General features: G+C 41.0%; 1 protein-coding gene across 1 annotated transcript in view; it reads right to left on the bottom strand.

Annotated features, from left to right (window-relative positions):
- Nucleotides 1–14,158: 14,158 nt before the first annotated feature.
- The window catches only part of LOC132778246 (keratin, type I cytoskeletal 23-like), a 34,071-nt gene continuing 25,847 nt past the window's right edge, over nt 14,159–22,382 (bottom strand). Inside the window, exons 4-8 of the mRNA XM_060781014.2 lie at nt 22,191–22,352; nt 20,519–20,644; nt 18,471–18,685; nt 16,548–16,576; nt 14,159–14,278 (exon numbers count right to left, since the gene is read on the bottom strand). Of these exons, the coding sequence (XP_060636997.2) occupies nt 14,178–14,278; nt 16,548–16,576; nt 18,471–18,685; nt 20,519–20,644; nt 22,191–22,352 (633 nt within the window). The 3' untranslated portion in view covers nt 14,159–14,177. The remainder of the gene's footprint in view (nt 14,279–16,547; nt 16,577–18,470; nt 18,686–20,518; nt 20,645–22,190; nt 22,353–22,382) is intronic.

Below are 22,382 nucleotides of genomic sequence, written 5' to 3'. Positions count from 1 at the left end.
CCTTCTTGGGATATGTCAAGGTTTATTCTATAGCGGACACACCAATGTCACTTCAGGGAACTAACTGGCCCAGGCCATCGCTTCTATTTCTTCACCAAAAAATTCAAAATCCAGAAGCAGCACTACAGTAGAGGGAGTGGGTTGGGTGGTGCTTTTTTCCCTTCTTCTCTCAGGATGACATCAGCTCTTTCCTTTTAATGACGAGATAAGATAGTGTAGTCACACTGACCTTTGGAAAAGTCGACCCAGATTTTTTGGGCGAATTTTTTAATTAGACTTATTCATGAGTATACATGGTATGCCCTTAATTCAGAGTCTATGAGGATGTTTTACCTGTGTTGGCATACCTCTAATATTTTATCTCCTCTGTATTTTCCAGTTTATGAATTCTAACATCTTCTTGATGACTCATCTACAGAACTGTCACCTGCACAGATTGAGCAGGAAGTTGTGGCAAATCAGGTGAAAGACAACCGGATGGGGCATATTCTAGGCTGGGACCAGATCTGTGACATTTTTATGAGTGATTATAAAGAAGGAATACATTATGTTGGGCATGAAGGTTCCAGGAAGATTTTTTCTATCCATTTTTTTTAAAGGAAAACATTAATGTGATTCATTGGCTGTGCCTGAAACCAAGGTGGGGATCTGTAGCTCTGGATTATTGTTTTTGTTTCTATAATTTTAGCCTGACTGCTTCCTGTACCATATAGTTACTTCTTATTAATGAACTTAATGACTGCTTTGTTCCTGCTGTCTCCATCCGTTCCCACATAAAAAGACACACCCACACACTTGTGTTTCTTTCACTCCTCCTTGTCCGGGGTCTTAACACCTGTACAGCTGTCTTCCCTTCCTTATATCTTCTTAACAAAAGAGTGCTTGGCTTTTTATAGGACATTTTTAATTTCCAATTTATCACTGAGAAATTGGTGCAAAATATCTTCAGTAATAAATACTTTTTTTGACAATTGCAGTCCTAGTGAGCTATCTCAGGTGTTTTGTATGTGACATAGGTGGGAATGTCTAAGGATTTGGATCAATGTGCATTTAAAGTAAGACAGCCAGGTTTCTCCTTCCTGTTTTAATCAATTGTCTTGAGCATAGTTTTCCTTTGATTTTTGTATTTTTCTATCTCTTCTTGGCTCAAAGGATGTATGTAAACATATTGTTGTTGTTGTTGTTCATTCGTTCAGTCGTCTCGACTCTTCGTGACCTCATGGACCAGCCCACGCCAGATCTCCCTGTCGGCCGTCACCACCCCCAGCTCCTTCAAGGTCAGTCCAGTCACTTCAAGGATGCCATCCAATCTTGCCCTTGGTCGGCCCCTCTTCCTTTTACCTTCCACCTTCCCCAGCATAATTGTCTTCTCCAGGCTTTGCTGTCTCCTCATGATGTGGCCAAAGTACTTCAACTTTGTCTCCAGTATCCTTCCCTCCAATGAGCAGTTGGGCTTTATTTCCTGGAAGATGGACTGGTTGGATCTTCTCGCAGTCCAAGGCACTCTCAGCACTTTCCTCCAGCACCACAGCTCAAAAGCATCTTCCTTCGCTCAGCCTTCCCTAAGGTCCAGCTCTCACATCCGTAGGTTACTACAGGGAGTACCATGGCTTTGACTATGCGGATCTTTGTTGCCAGTGTGATGTCTCTACTTTTTACTATTTTATTGAGACTGGACATTGCTCTCCTCCCAAGAAGTAAGCGTCTTCTGATTTCCTGGCCACAGTCTGCATCTGCAGTAATCTTTGCACTTAGAAATACAAACGTAAACATATAGACAAGGATATATGTTTGTTTAGTACAGAGTGCATCCAAAGTTCCCTGTTGATGACATCAATTGCAGAGATATTTGCTCCCTCCCTCCACAATAGCTGAAGCACCCTCCCCTCAGCACCATCTAAACCAGAGGTCCTCAAACTAAGGTCCTGGAGGCCAGATACGGCCCTCCAAGGTCATTTACCTGGCTCTCATTCAGGGTCAACCTAAGTCTGAAACGACCTGAAAGCAAACAACAACAACCCTATCTCATCAGCTAAAAGCAGGGCCACACTTCCCTTACTTACTTACTTAGGCGATCCCTCGTTGGAAGAGTAAGATGGTCTTCCATGATGGGTTTCCTTGTGGATTCGTAGGTGGCTGTGGAGCCCTATTCTTGACCCGCATCTTCTCCCACAGTGAAGGCATTGGTTTCCAGGTGGAAGGCAGTTCCGGTCGGGGTTGGCTTGACACGCCTTCCTCCTGGCACGTTTCTCTCTTTCACCCTCCACTCGTGCCGCCTCGAATTCTGCAGCACTGCTGGTCACAGCTCACCTCCAGCTGGAGTGCTCAAGGGCCAGGGCTTCCCAGTTCTCGGTGTCTATGCCAGAGATTTTAAGGTTGGCTTTGAGGCCATCTTTAAATCTCTTTTCCTATCCACCAACGTTCCGTTATCCATTCTTAAGTTCAGAGTAGAGCAACTGCTTTGGGAGACGGTGGTCAGGCATCCGGACAACGTGGCCGGCCCAGCGGAGTTGATGGCAGAGGACCATCGCTTCAATGCTGGTGGTCTTTGCTTCTTCCAGCACGCTGATGTTTGTCTGCTTGTCTTCCCATTGAAATACTAATAAGTTTATATTTGTTAAAATTGTTCTTTATTTTATTATTGTATTGTTTTTAAGTGTTTTTTGCACTACAAATAAGATATGTGCAGTGTGCATAGGAATTCATTCGTGCTTTTTTCCAGTTATAATCCAGCCCTCCAACAGTTTGAGGGACTGTGACCTGGTCCTCTGTTTAAAAAGTTTAAGGATCCCTATCTAAACCAATGGTTCTCAACCTGTGGGTCCCCAGCTGTTAGGATTTCTGGGAGTTGGAGGTCAAAACATTTGGGGACCCACAATTGAGAACCACTGATCTACACTAACCATATCCTGTAGTTTGAAACTGATTGATGGGGCTTCAGACCCACTGCTTTCCTGTGATATATCCATTCAATGATGGCTGGATGGATCAAATAAGTCTCTGGCAATAACCCCACAGATACAAAATGATTATAATCTGCTGAGACCTCTGGGTGATGTCATTGATCTGAATCCGGTTATGGGGACATAGTCAGATACTTTGATCTGTGTAGCAGGCATTGGGCACATGGGACCTTACGAAACACAGCCTTCTCTGCTTTTCTCCCCATTTCCCCATGTTGCCAACACGGAGCCCCTCACATGATGTAGGACAACGGATGCCAGGACTCTGTGGGGCTCCATTTCAGAAGCATGAAGAAACGGAGTCCAGAGTGCTTTTGGAGGAGTCGGGCATTACCTGACTCCTAATTGGAGAACATGAAGAGGTAGAAGGAAAAGGATGGGAGGGAATGAAAAGACATGGAAAGATGATGGGGAATGAAGGAGGACAGTTCTCTCCCCTTTCCCCTTGCTTTCCCCCTGTCTGTCTGATGAGGTCCATAATCAGAAGTTTCTCTGATCTTTCTGTGCTCTCCACCAGTCATTAAATGGCTGGAGAGGGGTGGGTTGCAGTGGCTAAATTACATGTCAGGCAGAGGGGTGTTGATAGGAGATAGGTAGCATAGTTTTACACCCTGTATTTTGGAATGAATGATCCCAGCCACAGTGTACTCTAGAATGAATTTTTCAGTAAGTCACTTTTTTTTGGTTGGGTAATGCTACATTAAAAATTATAAACATTTCTGTGCATTTTTTAAAAAAATGCAGATTGATGAATAGAATGGTGATACGGATTAGTTCTCAGCAAATTGACATGGGTCTCAAATACAGGCAGCCCCCAAGTTATGAACAAGATAGATTCTGTAGGTTTGTTCTTAAGTTGAATTTGTATGTAAGTCAGAACATGTATATTTTTAAGTGTAACTCCAGCCATACACACACACACTCACACAAATGCATATCATTTGGATAGCATAGCGAAAGGTGAACACCCCTGTGGTGTTTGTTTTGTTGTCTGTGCCCCATTCAGAAGAATTCACCTCACTTTCTGTCCCTGTGGTAATTGGACTTTGAAAAATGTGGCTTGTTGTGGAAACAAGGATAGGTGTTAAAGCTTCAGTTGAGACACCTTTTCCCCAGGATAACTATTCCAGGGGTGATTTTCCCTTTGTAGGGGCAGATTTCTCCTACATCCTGTTGTCTCACTCCCATTCTAACTATGAGTTGTTTGTTTGCAGGTCGGATGTTCATAAGTTGTGGACTGCCTGATCTTACTTGTGCTTAGACACTAATACATTTCTATGAGACAAAGCTATATTTTTAGTTTTGTAGATACCACTATATTTTGAGATGCGGTGCTGCATGCTACTACTCCTTTGCTTTGACAGTTTTCCTCCTCGAAAAAGAGGGAAGGAAGACTAAAAGAAGATTGCATACCAGTTGCTAATCTTGGAAACTGGAAATTCCCATTTAGGTGTTGTGCCGTCACACCCAGACGCTATAACGTTAAGACTAAGATGTGCTTCTCTCTTTATCTGGGCAAACTGCTGGGGGTCTCTCTTTGAAGCAATAACTCAATACTTTCAGCAACTGATGCCAGTCAAGATATGAACATTAACAAAATATTTATTTCCAAAGTCCTTGGCAGACTTGGCACAGCTTGATAAAATTACAACACAAGCAGTCAATTTGGGAAACCATAGAGATGTTCTTTCCTTTTCCTTCAATTACTGATGTAACTTTTCTCCAAAAGGTAGAAAAAATCCTAGGATCTTTCACCCTAATGCTGAGCTGATATGGTTAGAAAGAACAGGTCTTCCCCTATTTAAGCTCCAGGTTAGCTTTGAAGATGAAGTAATGCTCAATAGTATTCAATAACTATTTTTCTCTTTTTCTCTTTTTCTCAATAACTCAATTTCTATTTATAGCTCAATTTCTTAATTGCTTTTCTTAATTCCTTATCTAGCCATCATCTATCTATCCATCCATCCATCTATCTATCCATCCATCTATCTATCTATCTATCTATCTATCTATCTATCGGAGCCCCCAGTGGCGCAGTGGGTTAAAGCACTGAGATGCTGAGCTTGTTGATCGAAAGGTCGCAGGTTCGATTCCGGGGAGCGGCGTGAGCTTCCGCTGTCAGCCCTAGGTTCTGCCAACCTAGCAGTTCGAAAACATGCAAATGTGAGTAGATCAATAGGTACCACTCCGGCGGGAAGGTAACGGCTCTCCATGCAGTCATGCCGGCCACATGACCTTGGAGGTGTCTACGGACAACGCTGGCTCTTCGGCTTAGAAATGGAGATGAGCACCACACCCCAGAGTCAGACATGACTGGACTTAATGTCAGGGGACTACCTTTACCTTTTTTATCTATCTATCTATCTATCTATCTATCTATCTATCTAAGTATTTCAATTACTCAATTGCTATTTTATCTATCTATCATCTATCTATCATCTATCTATCTATCATCTATCTATCTATCTATCTATCTATCTATCTCAGTATCTCAATTGTACTCAACTGTACTCACAATGACTTTTCAGAGCTTTGCCTGTCTGATCACCAGCACATCTGATGCTTTTTTCTCTACTGAAGGAGGCAGGGGAGATTCCAAAATGGAGACCTCAACCCCAGGAAAAAGGGTGGACTCCAAACCCAAAGAGATACTTTCTAAACCAATAACTGCAGAGAGCTTGCAGCCTGGCTTTCCAGACTCTGATACTGTTTAACTTCCAGGGTGCTGCTGGGTCTATAGCAGCCCTGGGGAAATGCAAAGGAATGCTATCCCATGCAGCTAAAAGACAACGTAAACCATGCTCCTGGAAGACGGAACAGGTGTCATCCCCTATGTTTTCTCTTTCTAAGGTGTTTGAGTTTCTAGGTAACACAACAGTAACTTTCTTCCACTAGCTATCTCTGAACTGTGTTGAACTCCATCTCCTATTATCCTTAGGGGGCATTGGTTATAATTCAGTCTTATTATAAGCAATAAGCATGATTGATGAAACATAATTTAGTCTCTCCCACTGCACAACTTTCCAGTCTGATGTATCAATTGCCACTGAGACTACTGATTTGTACGAATTCCTTGTATGTACCACAGCATAACAGTTTCTGTCCTTGTAAATGTGATTGAATCCCCATAAATATTTACAATGGTGCACTTCAGGCTATAGATTTTCCAAGGGATGATGATGGCCTGTTTGTTCCTGTCACTGGAAATAGCAACACAAAAGGCCTCTTGCCATGTGATAATGTGTCAAAGCAGTCAGCTGAGATGACTGAGAAGCAGCTAATTAAGTCTCACAGTGCTTCTGCCATCTGGATGAGGTTGCTTCTCCTCCCCTTTCCCCCCTTATTTTAAGTACATGATTGAACAAGCTTTAATGTGGAAGGAAGAGTGCCTGTAACATCCCAGAGTCTAAGGCAGGGGCCCTCAAACTTTTTAAACAGGAGGATTATAATTTGACCAAAAAAATTAATGAAGTGCAAAAAACACTTTAAAACAATCCAATAATTAAAAAGAAGAACAATTTTAACAAATATAAACTTATTAGTATTTCAACGGGAAGTGGGACTTGCTTTTGGCTGATGAGATAGGATTGTTGTTGTTGTTGTTTGCTTTCAAGTCATTTCAGACTTAGGTTGACCCCGAGTGAGGGCCGGATAAATGACCTAGGAGGGTTATATCTGGCCCTGGGCCTTAGTTTGGGGACCTCTGATCTACGGAATAGTAGACCACTTCCTCCATTATTATGGATTGTGTGTGACCCATGAATAAGTCATGGTTCATTCTATGGACAGGGGATAAGACCAATGCCAACTTAAGCTCCCACCCCGAGCAACACTGTCATTTTCCCACCCAGTTATTCAAAAAGACCAGAAGCATCATCATGGCAGAAGTCGACATTGGTGCTTCTTTTAGGTTCTCCTGGAATGGACCAAGGTCTTGCTTTTCATCATTCTACTCAAGGAAGGGGGAGTTTCATTTTCTTTTATAAGGGTTGAACTACAGAACTCACACTGACTGATCCATAAGTCGACCTAGTTTTTTGGGTTGGATTTTGACTAGAATTTCTGGGTATATACATGAGTATGAATCTTTCTCTGGCCAGATTCTGCTATTGTTCACATAACACCTGTGATTAGAACTAGCTCTTGGCTCCACCTGCTCCTTATCAGTGTTTATTCAATGGAATATCTAATCTACAGGCCTAATCTGGCTCACTGGAGATTCTCAACTGGTCTACCAGCTTTCTCCTGGCCTTATCTTCAATTAGTGATGAGAGATAAATGGTTATTTCACAATATGATTCCGTTTCAACTGTTTTTCCCTATGGAGTCCTGGTTTAAGGATGCTCCAGAGCAGTTTTTCAAACACTGCTCCTCCAGATGTTTTGGACTTCAGCTTCCTCAATTCTTAATAGTTGGTAAGTTGGCTGGGATTCTGTGAGCTAAAGTTCAAAACACCTAGATGTGCTAAGTTTGAGAAACACAGTTCTAGAGCTTCCTGACTGAGAATTCTAAATGCCCTTCTCTAAACTACAAATCACAAAATCCCATAGAATGGAACAGCAGTAGCAGAAGTGGCATTTTTAGTGATATAAGGAGCAGGAAAGGCCCTAGATATCTACCCACTCTACTGAAGGAGGCTGTATTGTTTGCACTACAGTCTGTAAGTGAGAGTCACTGTTAGTGAATATTTGTGTGTTTATACTTTCAAGTCACCTGTCAACTTATGGTGATCCCATGAATTTCATAGGGTTTTCTTAGGCAACTAATAATATAACTCCAAAATGAAATGTAAGCCAGTGTGGTGTTACAGTTTGAGAGTTCAACTAGGTATCCAGAAGACCAGGATACACATTCTCACTTGGCCATGGAAATCCAATGAGTGGCTTTGGGCAAGTCATACTTTTTCAGCCTTAGAAGAAGGCAATGACATAACTCTTGTGAATAACCCTTGTCAGGAAACTCTGTGATTGGCTTGCCTTAGAGACCCCGTAAATGTAAAATGACCCAAAGACATACAACAATCACAAAAACCGAATGATATTTTTCCAGTTCATAGATGTCTAGCTTTGCAGAGTGAGACACTGAACATTGTTCATATCTAGAACTTTTCTATTTGTTATGTTGAAAATTTCTTGGCACCTTTGCCTATCCCTGTTCTTCTGATTAATAAGGGCTCTTCTACACTTCCCTAATACTCTCTGACCCCCATCTCCTGACGCACCATTTTCGGTTGTCAGGAGTACTCTGAAGAGGGACCTGCACTGACCTCTGTTAAGTTTTTTGAGGGGGGGGGGGGATTGGAAGCTGGAGGGGATGGGATGGACACCCTCCTGCTCCTTCAGGTTCCAGGAGCCAAAGAGCTGGGATGGCTATGGAGATTGAGCCCCAGGACTGGGGAAGCACTCTTGAGAGTCAATCTCTACAGACCTGGAACCTGGAAAGATATGGACCTTAGCTTAAGGTCTGGATCTTTCCAGGTGTCAAATTAATGCGGAGTAAACTGGGAAAACTCAGTTTTCTCTGCATTCATTCGCTTTTACCTGAAGCATTGTTTGGATGCCTCAGATAAAAATTAGAAAGGTCCCACATTTTGGGCCTGTCTGGAAGGGCCCTAAACTGTATTTTAAATAATCAACAGAAATGTTAAGTTGCTGCAGGAACTTTGGAGACTGATGAAAAATGTTGCTCTCATTGTGCCTCTGCTAAAGCAACGTCCTTGTAAATAAATATGAAAAAGGAAGAGAGATATATTGCTGACTATCACACTGAGAAGCATTCCTCTGAAACCTTTGCAGATAAAATGAAAGATTAATCCTTAACCTGGAAAATGTTTACTGCGAGCTAATCCAGTTAATGGCTGTTTGGCAATTAACAGCAGCACTGGGTTTGCAAATCAGGGGAGATGTGATTCTGTGAATCACTTAAGCCTATCATTCATGGGGGAAACCATAAAGTTCATGGGTTCACCATAAGTCAACAGGCGATGCATACACACAAAACAGCATCTTGTAAGTGAGTCCCAAATGTGTCCTCTCCACTCCACTTGTTGACTCAGTCAGAAACTTAGCAGCAACCTTGAACAATAAACTGAGGCAATAATGAAACTACATGCCTTCTGAAACTTAGATGTGATTTCCTACTAGGGAAAAAACCCATGTCTTTGGATTTGCTATGATGAGTTCAAACTTCTGTTTTCTTAGAGTCCACCTATTTATGAGATCAGTAGTGGGTGGATTCTGCTGTTGAGTGTGGAAGCTAGTTAAGAAATTGTAACTTGTTGGTCATCCTTCTTGTGGAGAACACACAGGAAGTTGTTCAATTTGCCTTTTACTGTATTTTTCTGAAATCTGTGATAAAGTTCCTTAACAAAAAAGGCTTATAAAGCAGTTCTTTATTTTTAATCGCTTTAATAAGTATTGGAGATAAGACATGGACAAAGTGGGTGGCTTTTGTTGGAGGCAAGGCATGGACAATGTGGGTGGCTTTTGAAAAACTTCATACCTTTGTAATAGTACCATGGATAACCTAATAGCTTTCGAAGGCAACCAATGGCTCAAACATTAACATACAATGATGCTTAATGACACATCAGCGGTCCACCTAGCCCAGTGTTGCCTACTTAACTAGCTTGCTGTTCTGGATTGTATCAGGAAGAGAACTGTTTTCCAACACTGCTTCCTTTGATCAGCTGGAGATACTGAGATTAAATCTGAAACCAGCTGTAGTGCATCAAAAGTTTGTACTCTGGCAATTGAACTATCATTCTTTAGCCCTAACTGTGGGCCCATCTACACTGACCATTTAATGTAGCTAGCTTTGAACTGCAATGGCTAGACAACATAAGTCCCTTAATGTACATTAGCAGTCTGTGGTTTCTATAATTATGGTACTATCTGGGTCTCAAACTGGTACCATGATTTCCTATGTAATCATCTGCACAGTGAAACCAATTTCATCAATACCAGTTTGAAGCTGACTTAAGTGGTCAGTGCAGATGTGCCCTGTGTACATCAGAAGTTGTTTTATGTCTACATGAGGAGGACCTCTAATTGATGTAGACCAGTATTGCCTGTAGAAAATTTTGGTTTCCCTTGATGGCCAGGAGACTTTCTCAGCTCAGTTTGGAAATACTGAGATTGAACCCGGAATTTTCTGATTGTGAGGCAGGCAGTTCAGGCTAAGAAGTTCAAAAGTGAATGAAAGCATCCATGTCTAAATCCAACTATTATAGTCAAAGAGTATTAGCAGTTGTAGCATCTGCTATACTGTAGGATTAATGTTGACATCACTTTAACTGCCATGGCTCAATGTCATGGAATCCAGAGATTTGTAGCTTTGCCAGAGAAGGCCAAAAAACACCATGTAAAACTACAACTCCAGTTATTCCATAGCATTGAACCATGGCAGTTAAAGTGATATCAAAATGCATTAATTTTATACCATAGATATAGCCTGAGATTGGCATTGCTTCACCCCTGGGAAGTGGTGTTCATAGTCCCAGAAAAATGTGACAGACATTGGGTTTTGTTGATGGAAACCAGGTCATTTGATCTAGCCCAAACCTATTTAGGTATTTGGCACCTCCCCTCCCCTCAAGTGTCCTAAATTGGCAGTACTTCTCAAAGGGAAATTAAATTTTTGGTCACTTTCTGACTTGGTCAGGATTGAGTCATCCTCTCTGAACCACCCATATTTACCAATATAGTAGCAAATAAAGTGAGTTTAATGGTAGTTTGAAATGGTGATACTGGTGGTTGACAGTGCAGTTTTAGAGAAAAATAATAAATACATAAATGACTTTATTTATATTCCGCCCTATCTCCCCGAGGGGACTCAGAGAAGCCATCATGGTTACAGTTGTCCAGAATTGTCTTAGTACTAAGGAGGAAATCATAGTAAATCATATCCCATCTATTACTTAAACCAGTTGTTTACAACTTTTGGCTACAACAGTTGGTATTCTATTTTCCTTCACCCAGCCTTTCTTATGGTCCAGCTCTCACATCCATAGGTTACCACGGGGAATACCACTGCTTAAATTATGCAGATCTTTGTTGCCCATGTAATGTCTCTACTCTTAACTATTTTATCAAGATTGGTCATTGGTCTCCTCCCAAGAAGTAAACGTCTTCTGATTTCCTGGCTGCATTCTGTGTCTGCAGTAATCTTTGCACCTAGAAATACGAAGTCTGTCACCGTCTCCACATTTTCTCCCTCTATTTGCCAGTTATCAATCAGTCTGGTTGACATAATATTTGGTTTTTTTTATGTTTAGCTGCAACCCAGCTTTTTCACTATCTTATAACAATGTTGTAGATACCAATGTGATCCCTCCCTCTTGCTGATATTTGGGGATTCTGGAGTTTGATTTTGCTCCATTCTTTTTGAGCTGGCTGGTGTTTATCCGTGCTGCTCCCAACTTGTGAGTTTGGGAATAAATGGATTACAGAGGTATGTTCTCTGCTGGGTTCTTTGCTCAAGAACAAGACTTCCCTGAACATACCTTAGCTTGGAAACTAGTGGGAGCACAGTTTTCCTACCATTTTCCCATAAGAAATCAGTTAATGAGACTTAAACTTTGGAAAAGTATGATCCGACAGTTGAATATTCAAAGAACATGAAACCAATGTTGAGTTTTGTGTAGGCAAAACATCATGTGCAAAAATTCATTAGGGGCACCCTTTGATCTTCTCTCCCCGTTGGCATTATGAAAGAGTTTTGAGTAGCCTGTGAATTTTTTTTGCAGCTGTCATTATATTTTGCTTCCACAGAGAAGGAAGATTTATAGCCATTCATAAAAGAAAAGCAGGCTCTTATTAAACTATAATTGGAAAACACATCTGTTTCTATATTTCTGCTTTGGTAGAACATATTCCACCCTTTTTCTTCCAGGCTTAGATAAATATACTACCGCTACTCATTTTGAAAGCATAGATGATAGCTGATATCCTGCACATAATTAGAATCATGGAGCTCTGTACATCTGACTATTCCATCATCCAAAACAAAAAACCACCCTATATCTGCAGCTCGGCAGTACTTCAGCTGAAGGTTTATGAGGTACTGCACATTGGTACATTATAAAATTACATATGTAACTCTCCCAATTACACAGTATGTTGAGAACAGGCACCTGGAGAGACAGTTTGGCTTTTACCATAACTTACCTCACCCCACAATTTGGGGGGGGGGCACCCCATCATTGTGGGAGCAGATGTCATTTCCAGTGTCTCAATCTGTAGAATCTCAGCTATCATCTATATGGGGGGTTTTTTTTTTTGGTAGTTTCACCATAGAACCCACTGGCTCCCATCACACACCGGAAAAATACTTCTGGGGCAGCTCTATGGTGAAAGTGCCAAAAAAATCCCCTACAACAACCCAACAACCTGCCACCGCTGAAAAAGAGTCAGTGACACACGAGGCTTCCTTCCATTTGATAAGGTAGGGGGGAAACCAGGATGGTGCGAGACACCTGGGTGGGCACCGCCGGGATCAATGCAATTCCCAGTGATACTTGACGATTCCAATGGCCCTTGTGAAGAGGTCCTAGGTCACATGTACAAATATTGGAGTATTGTCATTAATTTACATTATAATGGCAAACAGTTCAGCCAGAAGACCTGCTTGACAATTTTAAAAGACCCTTTGAATGTGGTGCCACATAATTAGGATGATTATGCAAGGCCTTTTTTTTGTTTATCTGTTGTGGTGGACATCATGAAAATGATGCACAGATCTTTTTTTAGCTCATCAGTTATTGTTATTGTTAGTGTACTTTATGTGTGGTCCAAGACAAATAATCTTCCATTGTGGCCTAAGGAAACCAAAAGGTTGGGCAGGTGATCTATACATTCAGAATGAGTAATAGTGGTGTTTTTTGCAGGGTGGGGATGGGTGTGGGGTTATATACTGCCATTAATAACTGTAAATATGAATCCTCAACAGTTGCGAGATTGTAAATCCAGTTTATGATCTCATAATTGCCAAACAGGATGCAAACACACATTTTAGCACATAGAATATCATAACAACCTGTTCTACCCCACTGATGAACATTAAGTGTCAGATCTGGCTGGTTTGACGTTTGGTGATAAACTTTTAAAAAATACGTCACTTAGCCTAAAGCCATCTATCTGGTATTACTTGTTCCTACTAGAAAAATTAGGTAATCCATTCAAGGTCTTTTGGAACATTCCTTACACAACCCAGGGATTGTGATCACCAACTGGTTATGACATGCCCAGGGAAAGATTTGGCTCATGGAAATTGATTTTGTTTGGTACCTTTTATGGGCAACTTAAGCTTATTTTTATTGTTGTAACTCTGGTGTTCCCTTCCATGTGGCCAGTGTATGTTAGACATGCTTCACTCCAGAGAAGCATAAAATTAAATGAAACCCAGAGAATATCTTCTTCAGACCATCGATGTGAAGCTGGCCTCCCTCTACGCCAACTTTCCCATAAATCAACCAAGGAAATATACGTGTTGCCTGATTATGGTATTTTTGGTCTATGGCAAACATAATACAGCAACTGGTGGAGGAGAACAGGCTGTATTTCCACTGCCTTGTCACCATTTATTGAATGTGGAGCGAAGCTTGGAAAGGTTTCTCCTTTGGGACTACAACTCCCAGAAACTACTCAGTATGGCAAAAGAGGGAAGAATTTCATTGTGTCATATATGGATTAACTAAAACCTGGAATGTAAACAATAACTGTAGGAGAAAGTGGCATAGGCAGACTTTACTTGATTGTTGAGATCATTTTGAAACACTAATCCTTATCTTTTACAGGACATTTTCTAAAAAGTTCTTAATATTACGTAGATAACTTGCCTCATACTTTAAAAAAAACTTTATTCAGATGATCTGCTTTTTAAAAAACCCTTATTGATGTGCAGCACATAGAATTCTTGAGATGGGCCAGATTCTCTGTTGACTGGCTACCATGCTTCAACTCCAGTGAACCAGAAACTAGAATAGCATAATAATGTCTTTATTTATATTTGGTTTTTAAAGTAGTAGGAGCTAAGATAAGACAGTAAATTGTTGGCATTCATATTAAATTAAATTAGAAGCAGTTTATATAGCAGCAAACAAGACTGTGGAAAATGGATTCAAGGTCACAAGGAGATGTTAGCAAGGGATGGGACTCTTTTTCTTAAATAATTGGACTTCCAAAGGATTTTCTGTATTTTCTTCACACTGTGAGCTCAAACCTGCCTTTTAATGTCGGTGGTATGTGTGGAGACTATCTGTCCATTAACACTTTCCTGTACAATCTTCTTGAGATTCAGGTTGTTTGATCCAGATTCTGGAAGAAATTTAGAGAGGCATTTTCATAATTGTCATCATTTTTTTAAAAATTATATGATTTCTTATATAGATATAGATGTTTGGGACTGAGGGTACTTCCACATCTCCTGGAAACTTGAAATGTGTACACATATTTCTAAATATCTTGATCAGTAGAGATATCTGAAATTAGGACACATGTACATCTAACTGTCAAAATACGGGATATGACGTTGTGGACATTTTATATCTTATACATACCTAGTCAGAAGAATGTCTAATTGATTTTCCTGTTGCTTAGAAAATATGTAGATATATTACTGTGTCCTCTGTTCCTTTTCTCATACACCAAGCATAGGCCAATGATTTGAGGGTTTTTTTCAGCCCACATAACTGACAGTGCATCTAGAGCAGGGGTCCACAAACTTTTTAAACCGAGGGCCAGGTCACAGTCCCTCAAACTGTTGGAGGGCCAGATTATAATTTGAAAAAAGCATGAATGAATTCCTATGCACACTGCACATGTCTTATTTGTAGTGTAAAAAAAAAACACTTAAAATAATACAATAATTAAAATGAAGAATAATTTTAACAAATATAAACTTGTTAGTATTTCAATGGGAAGTGTGGGCCTGCTTTTGGATGTTGTTGTTGTTGTTGTTGTTGTTGTTGTTGTTGTGTGCTTTCAAGTCATTTCATACTTAGGTTGACCCTGAGCGAGGGCCAGGTAAATGAGCTTGGAGGGCCACATCCGGCCCCTGGGCCTTAGTTTGAGGACCCCTGATCTAGAGTGTACAGTTAATGCAGTTTGATACCATTTTAGCTGCCATGACTCAATGCTAGGGAATTATAAGAACTGAAATTAGATAAGGCACCAGTACTTTTGGTAGAGAAGGCACTTTACACTTTTAGATCTGCTCGTATGCCCTTCCACAAACGCCATTATCACCTTTCGTCCATGTCCCAGTATTATTTCCATTTTAACTTTACATTTGGCCTTCCCACTGTTTTTAATTGTGTGTTGTCTTATTGATAATGTTGTATATTTTATTGTCTATGTTTTATTTTAATTGCTTGTAGTGTTGTTGTTTTGCTTGTATTGTTGTATTCAGGCTCGGCCTCATGTAAGCCGCACCGAGTCGCTTGGGGAAATGGTAGCGGGGTACAAATAAAGTGTTGTTGTTGTTGTTGTTGTTGTTATTATTATTATTATTAAATAAATAATAAAACAACAGCTCCTATGATTTCATAGCACTGAGTCATTGCAATTAAAGTGGTGTCAAACTGCACAAATGCACCCCGAATCTCTGCTTACCCAACCACAAAAGACTTATGAAGTACAATATACCCCTAATGTAAGAACTCTTTCATAAATGTAACATATAAGGGAAAAAGACCCATATACTGCCTGTGAGCCTTCTCTAGAGACACCCATATTAAACAAGTATGACTATATCCAATGGTGGGAATAATATTCTCTTTAATAACTCGTAAAAGTCAATATCTCCCCTCAGTATCCTTCTCCATTGGATATGCTGGTTCGAGTTGCTGGAAACTTCAGTTCAATTACTGGAGGTTCTCACCCATGCAATAAACAAAAAAACAAAAGTGTGGTTACAAGGAGGACAATGGCCTATCTATTGGCCAGCTTCCTTGTTCCTACAAGTGGCCACCTTGATGCCTCTGGAAAGCCCACAAACAAAAAACAAGGGTAATAACTTTCTGATATTGATGCTTTTCAGGATATTAAGGCAAATGATCTCTAATGCTGGAGGCACGAGAGAACTATCAGGGCTATTGCTCATTTACAGTCTTATTTTCGATGTCCTGAATCTAATTGTTACTCTCAACATAAGCAACCCATTGAATGAATAGGACTCACATAAGTATTGATTTACAAGGTTCATGATTTTTTTTTTTGTCGTGTCAGGAGTTGCTCCTGTTGTGAGAGAATTGGCCGTCTGCAAGGATGTTGCCCAGGGGACGCCTGGATGATTTGATGTTTTTATCATCCTTGGAGGCTTCTCTCATGTCCCCGCATGAGGAGCTGGAGCTGATAGAGGGAGCTCATCCGCCTCTCCCCGGATTCGAACCTGCGACCTGTCGGTCTTCAATCCTGCCAGCACAGGGCTTTAACCCACTGCGCCACCGGGGGCTCCTGAATGTTCATGATGATTCAGTGGGTCTGCTCCAGTTGGGACTAACCATTGGATTGGTGCTGATGAATATGTGTAATTCCATGTAAAATCCCTCCATATTTTAACAGCTATAATAATAAGGACTGTTACCTTTCATGGTTGAACTGGAGCCTGCCATCCTGTTATATAGTAAAATAAAAAGGAAACACAAATTACTTCACTCAGTAAAAATGTGTTTAATAATAATTCTATCTTCCGCATGTAGTAGCAACTGAAAATGTGTATTCCTTTTTTAAGTTTCTTTTTGTATTTATCCTGATGCTAAGAAATCATACATACATCATTTGGGTTTATATGGAGTGTAAGAATGGAAGGGTCTAAAAGTTTTTCTTTCACTAGCTTCTATAATCCCAAATATATTTTCCTCTCCTGTCCTAAGCCAAATCAATCAATTGTCCAGCCTCAGTAGTGCTCAGCCACATTTTTTCCCTATCCCTGACAAAACCTTAGCTGTTAATGATTATGTTATAATTCCTGGAAAGATCATAATAGCCTCTCTTTCCTCCTCTAAGTACCTCACCCATAGTTATTTGCATTGAATATTTTTGTTATTCAAAAATGTGCCCAATTACCTCAACACAGAGCCTTCTCCAACCAAGAACGCTCCAGATAACTAAGGGCAAGTCTACATGGGCATGAAAACTCATATTCACTCTGAGTTGACTCCTGGCTCTCTTCACAACATTTCTATACTTCCAGTGAATATAATGGCTAATCCTTGATATGCTGCTTTTGCCTCACTACTGGTTAAGCCGGGGAATGCCTCAGAGTTTGTTTACATGCTGGGGCAGTGTGAACAGCTGGATTGGGTCCATTTTGGATTGAGCCACTGTCCACATAGGATACATCTATCATCACCTTCTTCCCTGAGGTCATTAGCATAGAGTGATGGTTTTGGTGCATGTCAGTGCTGGTGCCACTCCTAGACAGCCACAAAGCTCCATGCAACCACCAGAAAGTTGGGTGAGAAGATTGGTCCCCTCTTTCATCCTGGCCATGCAGGTGCCTCTGCTGAAGTCTGAATGGGCCTGGACCTCACATGGAGCTGTTTGGCTGGCAACATGGAAGGTGAGGTTACAGTCTAGTGAACTGACACAGTTTTGGCTTGGCTGCACCATGCAGATGCCAACCTGCAGCTGCAGTTGGTTTGGTAGGGTGTGTGTCATCATTTCTGCTCTCGGCTGGCTCTGATTTATAGGTCAGGCTAAACTTGCTTTTATAGCACACATGCTATCATTTTCTGCTTATGGCAAGTAGCCTAGACAATAGAGACACATGCCCTGAACAAGCAGGTATTTTTAGATGTGCACTACACACATTCATTTTTAGGATATAGTAAATGGGTCTGATTCAGTCATGGGCAAACTTTTTCACATTGGGGCTGCATTGCGAGCTGACCAGGAGGAAGGGCACATGGTTGGGAGGGGTGGGGTGTGTGTTCAATAATGGTATTTGGCTCAGAGGGGGAGGCTGAGGGTGGTTGGCACTGGGGGGGGGGGGATCAAATGTGTCTGCAAGGGGCTCTCCCACGTGTGAACCCCCCTGCACCAAACGCTCCTCCAGCCTCCCCTCTGCATGTGTTTTTTGGGTCACCACAACATGCTGAGAGGATAGTGACACGTGCAGTTGCTGAGAGCTCTAGAGAGCTGTGTGTGCCTCAGCCCTTCTCTCAGCATGGGGCCAGGATCCTCATGATCCTGAGAAGACAGGGAGACAAAGGAGGACCAGAGGAATGTATTATGTCTTCTGTCATATTATATGTTTGATTTCTTCAGGAGCAGCACCTATTATATAGGTCACATGCCATCTTAAAGTAGCACAATGTGTTATATAGTTGATACATTCAGGTATGATCCTGTATGCTTCATCCTGAGGCCTGCTTTCAGGCTTGGTAAATCACAAGCTTCAGCTGTGATGCATACTTTCTTTGCATGACAGCATTTTCCCCAAAGAAACAGATCCTAGATAAAGGTTTCATTTCCCCCCTTCCCTTTGAGGTAAACTTTCCATTACCCTTTTCCATCCAGAAGCTGGCGATAAGTTGAAATCTCTGTCTCCAGGCGAGTTTTTATTCCAAGGAGAACTTTGTATTGATTATTTTGACACTTGATGTCATGTCGAAACTCACTAAGCTCTTCTTCGCATTGAGAGATTACATTTTGGATGCTTTGAAGTTGGAATGCATAGTAAGCTCTGGTTTCATCCAGGTTGTTTTCAAGGGAAAATTTCTGGAAGAACAAAACATGCTTATTTATCCAAGGATTTGGAAGGTCTTTCATCGTAAGTCTAACTTAAGCTTATAATTTAGCTAAGTAGCTGGAGAGGAACCAGAACATGTGAGGCTTCCTATGTTACATAGGGATCAATGGGGGAAAGCTGGGTAGTGGGCACTTCCCCCCATAGGATCAGGTAAGGGGGAAGCCAGGTGATGTGAGGTTATCCACACTCTAGCCAGATATGCCAGGATGCATGATGATTCCAGAAGCACATGTGATAAGGTCAGTAGAGTACATCAGTGGAAAACTTACCTTTGAGACAACCAAAACTCCCTGACCCTATACCCATGTTGACTGAGAAATTCTGAAAATTGTAATCCAGAAAGTTCCAAGTTCAGGTGGGGATATGATAAAACTAGTCCATCCTTCCTTCCTTCCTTCCTTCCTTCCTTCCTTCCTTCCTTCCTTCCTTCCCTCCCTCCCTCCCTCCCTTCCTTCCTTCCTTCCTGGAGAGTGGCTGTCCTGAGAACGTGGTAGGATGGAGTAATCACAAAACCTTAGCCTGCATGGCTGGTACATTGATGCTGCTCCCTTATATCTCTCAGGAGGAATTATTGTGTTAAGGCATCATGGTTAAACAAGTGATAAATCAAGGCAGCAGCAGCGATGACCTGAAGAATTCTTCATCATCTACCACAGAAGCACCACAAGCAGCCTTTATAGATTTCAGATTGGATTATCAAGGTATCTTGTTAGATATAGAGAATAGCTTCCAAGCAGGCTCTAACCTCCACTACTCCATTATGGAAACTCACCACAATCTTTCATAAAATGATCTTAAGGAAAATATGATGCCTACAGTTGTTGGAGCATTCTCACTGAAATATCTCTCTGAATACCCACTGAGACAGTTTTAAAATATATTGAACATGGTGTTCCAATAGTCTGTGGCCTACAGTGAAGTAAGGTATGTAAAATGATGCTATGAGGGGAAAAAAAACATTGTTGCTGGGTTTTCCCCCTAGTTGTTTTGTCTGTCCAGACTTTGGATAAGGGTTGCAGTTTTTTTTTTTTGGACTGCAGTCCCTGCGATTCGCCAGTGTACCGGGCCATGTTGGGACCTAGGAGAGAATTTGAGCTGTAATCCAAAGAAGTAACTTTTCCTAAGCTTTCATCTGTCTATTAGAACAAAGACAAAAAAAGCAGTGCATTCAGATATAAATGTCACAACCACAAATGTTCATTTGCCACAGCAGTAAATAACAAAAATAGCCCTTGACAGATTACAGTTGACTCTCCACATTTCCAGTTTTCACTTTTGCAGATTTGATTATTTACACATTAAATTAATATGTTCTTGTTAGGAATCTCTAGGTCCTCAAGCATGAGTCTATTGTCATCTTCCAATGGATGATCTAGACCAGGCATGGGCAAACTTCATGAGTTTTGGACTCCAACTCTCACAATTCCTAACAGTCTACTTCTCTAGAGATTCCTACAGAGGTATTCCCTCTGGTTTAAAAAATAGTAAATTTTATTCACAATTTTTCCACTTTTGTGGCTGTCCTTTGTTCCTAACCCTAGTTAATGTGGAGACTCGATTGTACTCAGAGAGTACGAGCCTTTCAACAGACAAAAGGTTTCTACTCTTGATATGCGTAATTCTCATGTACATTGAGGAAGCCACATTTCTGCTGTCATTTCTCACATTTGTACTGTCATTTGTAGCAGCGTCAGCCTTGCTTATATAAACAGAACTAATACCAGGGCAGAATATGACTGAACATGGGAGGGGGTGTCAGAAATATGATTTACTGCATGTCCTCCTATGCTCTCAGTAGTTACCTTGTTGAGGTGTGTCTGCAGATCAATTTCCAGGCCTTGCAGTGTGCGATTCAACTCACTTATTTCCTTTTGGTTGCTTTGTTGTTCTTCCTGGTTGGGCTTTTCTTCCAAAGAGTCATTTGCAATCTATGACACAAAAGCAGAAGTGATTGTCTTTGTTCATACTTGCTGCTGTCAACAGGTTAAACTGAGTGTGTTTCAAGCACACCCTTTTTGTGGGGCCCTGTGCGGTCTAATTGAGAAGTCGTCCTTTCTAGACTTACTTCTACTGGGAGCGATTGCAAAAGGAGGGTACAGTACAGTGGCTGGGATATCTCTTTGTTTGAAACTTTTCAGATTTACTCAGTGGCCAGCATCCTGTTAGAAACATAATGCAAACTTTAAATTCACCATATGCCTGGGCAGGCATTCAGGTTAAAATACCCTGGATGTAGTGCTATCATGGACATTGTGTGAAATAAAACTTCTGGGATGTGTTAACTTGATCATCCCTAGCTGACACTGGAGTGATGGGAGCTGTATTCTGACATGTCTGGGAGTAAGTAAACATGGAAAAGGCTACTGAAGCCTAAAAAATTCGATCAACCTAATCACATCTTCCTTGTTCTATGAATACTGAAAATATGATCTTTTATTAAATGAAATATATTAAAAATCCCATGTATTTGTTTTACTTAGGGATACTCCTAAGAACTTCTTTTAAGGGCTGTAGTCTAGTGGAAAGGTTCTGCTGAAAATGAGGCGAACTGGATTTTATAATTACAATTTTGTTCCCTTTGGTTCCAAAGGAAGAGGCTGACTATTTCTTAATCCTATAAAATCTGTCAGTTTTCTGACAGGCCTTTTCCCTTTAGCTCAGTGGTTCTTAACCTGTGAGCCACAGACCACCACTGGGCCACAAGGATGAAAATTTGGTCTCCGAACCTAATTCCACTTTGTTTTATTTGTTTTATTTCTGCTCCTTTCACACCTCCTGACCCTCCTTCCCTGTCGCTGACCAGTCCCGACCCCTTGGATAGACCACATCAGCTCTAGATTATTAAATATTTTCTGTGGGAGAGCAGATGGCGACTACTGGGTGTCTATGTTCTGTATCAGAAACTAGAGCTGGTGTGGTCTATCCATTGCCATTTTCCGAATCAGCACCCCAAATAACCAGCATCTAATGTTGACCAAAAACTGATATGTAACCCCTTTGGTGCTAATGTTGGAGAGTGGCCCCTGGTCAAAACGGTCATTGGTCAAAGTGGTCCCTGGTCAAGTGGTCCCTGGACAAAGAAAGGCTGGGAACCACTGCTTTAGCTCAATGTGCCCTAGAATATTCTTCCTACCATCTGCTCTTTTTTTTTTAAAAAAAAAACTTCAACCTTTATTCCCGTGTTCTTATTCTGCCAGTAAATAATTTTGGAACTCTTCTGTCAGAAACTCCTACCCTTTTGATTTTAAGTGGGCATTTGCAAGCTTTAGAAAATGTGCAAACATAATAATATTCTTACACAATTGGTTATCCCACATTCATGTGTGATATTTTAATGTAGACGCACAGACTGAAGTGCATTGCATGTTTTTGGTAATAAAATACTATATTTTCAGCATCTTAAGATGTGTCTCATTTTTTGGTGGATGTCACTGGATGCATCTAAATTTATGCTCTTCTTTATTTTAAGTATACCTGCTGTTGGAACCAGGCATCAAGGCTTTGGTGATTCTTTTGGATAATTGCTTCATAATCTGATCTTATCCCTGCCAGGATCTTGGCCAGGTCTTCTTGTGGAGCTGTATTCACCTTCACGTTCACATTGACATCTTTAAAAGCACCAGAGTCTTCCATATTCTAGACATGATGGAATAAAGAAGGAAAATG

The sequence above is a fragment of the Anolis sagrei genome, chromosome 6, assembly GCF_037176765.1.
Source record: "Anolis sagrei isolate rAnoSag1 chromosome 6, rAnoSag1.mat, whole genome shotgun sequence".
Lineage (NCBI taxonomy): Eukaryota > Metazoa > Chordata > Lepidosauria > Squamata > Dactyloidae > Anolis > Anolis sagrei.
Note: the sequence above shows the minus strand (reverse complement) of the source record. Positions and strands in the feature narration are given on the sequence as shown.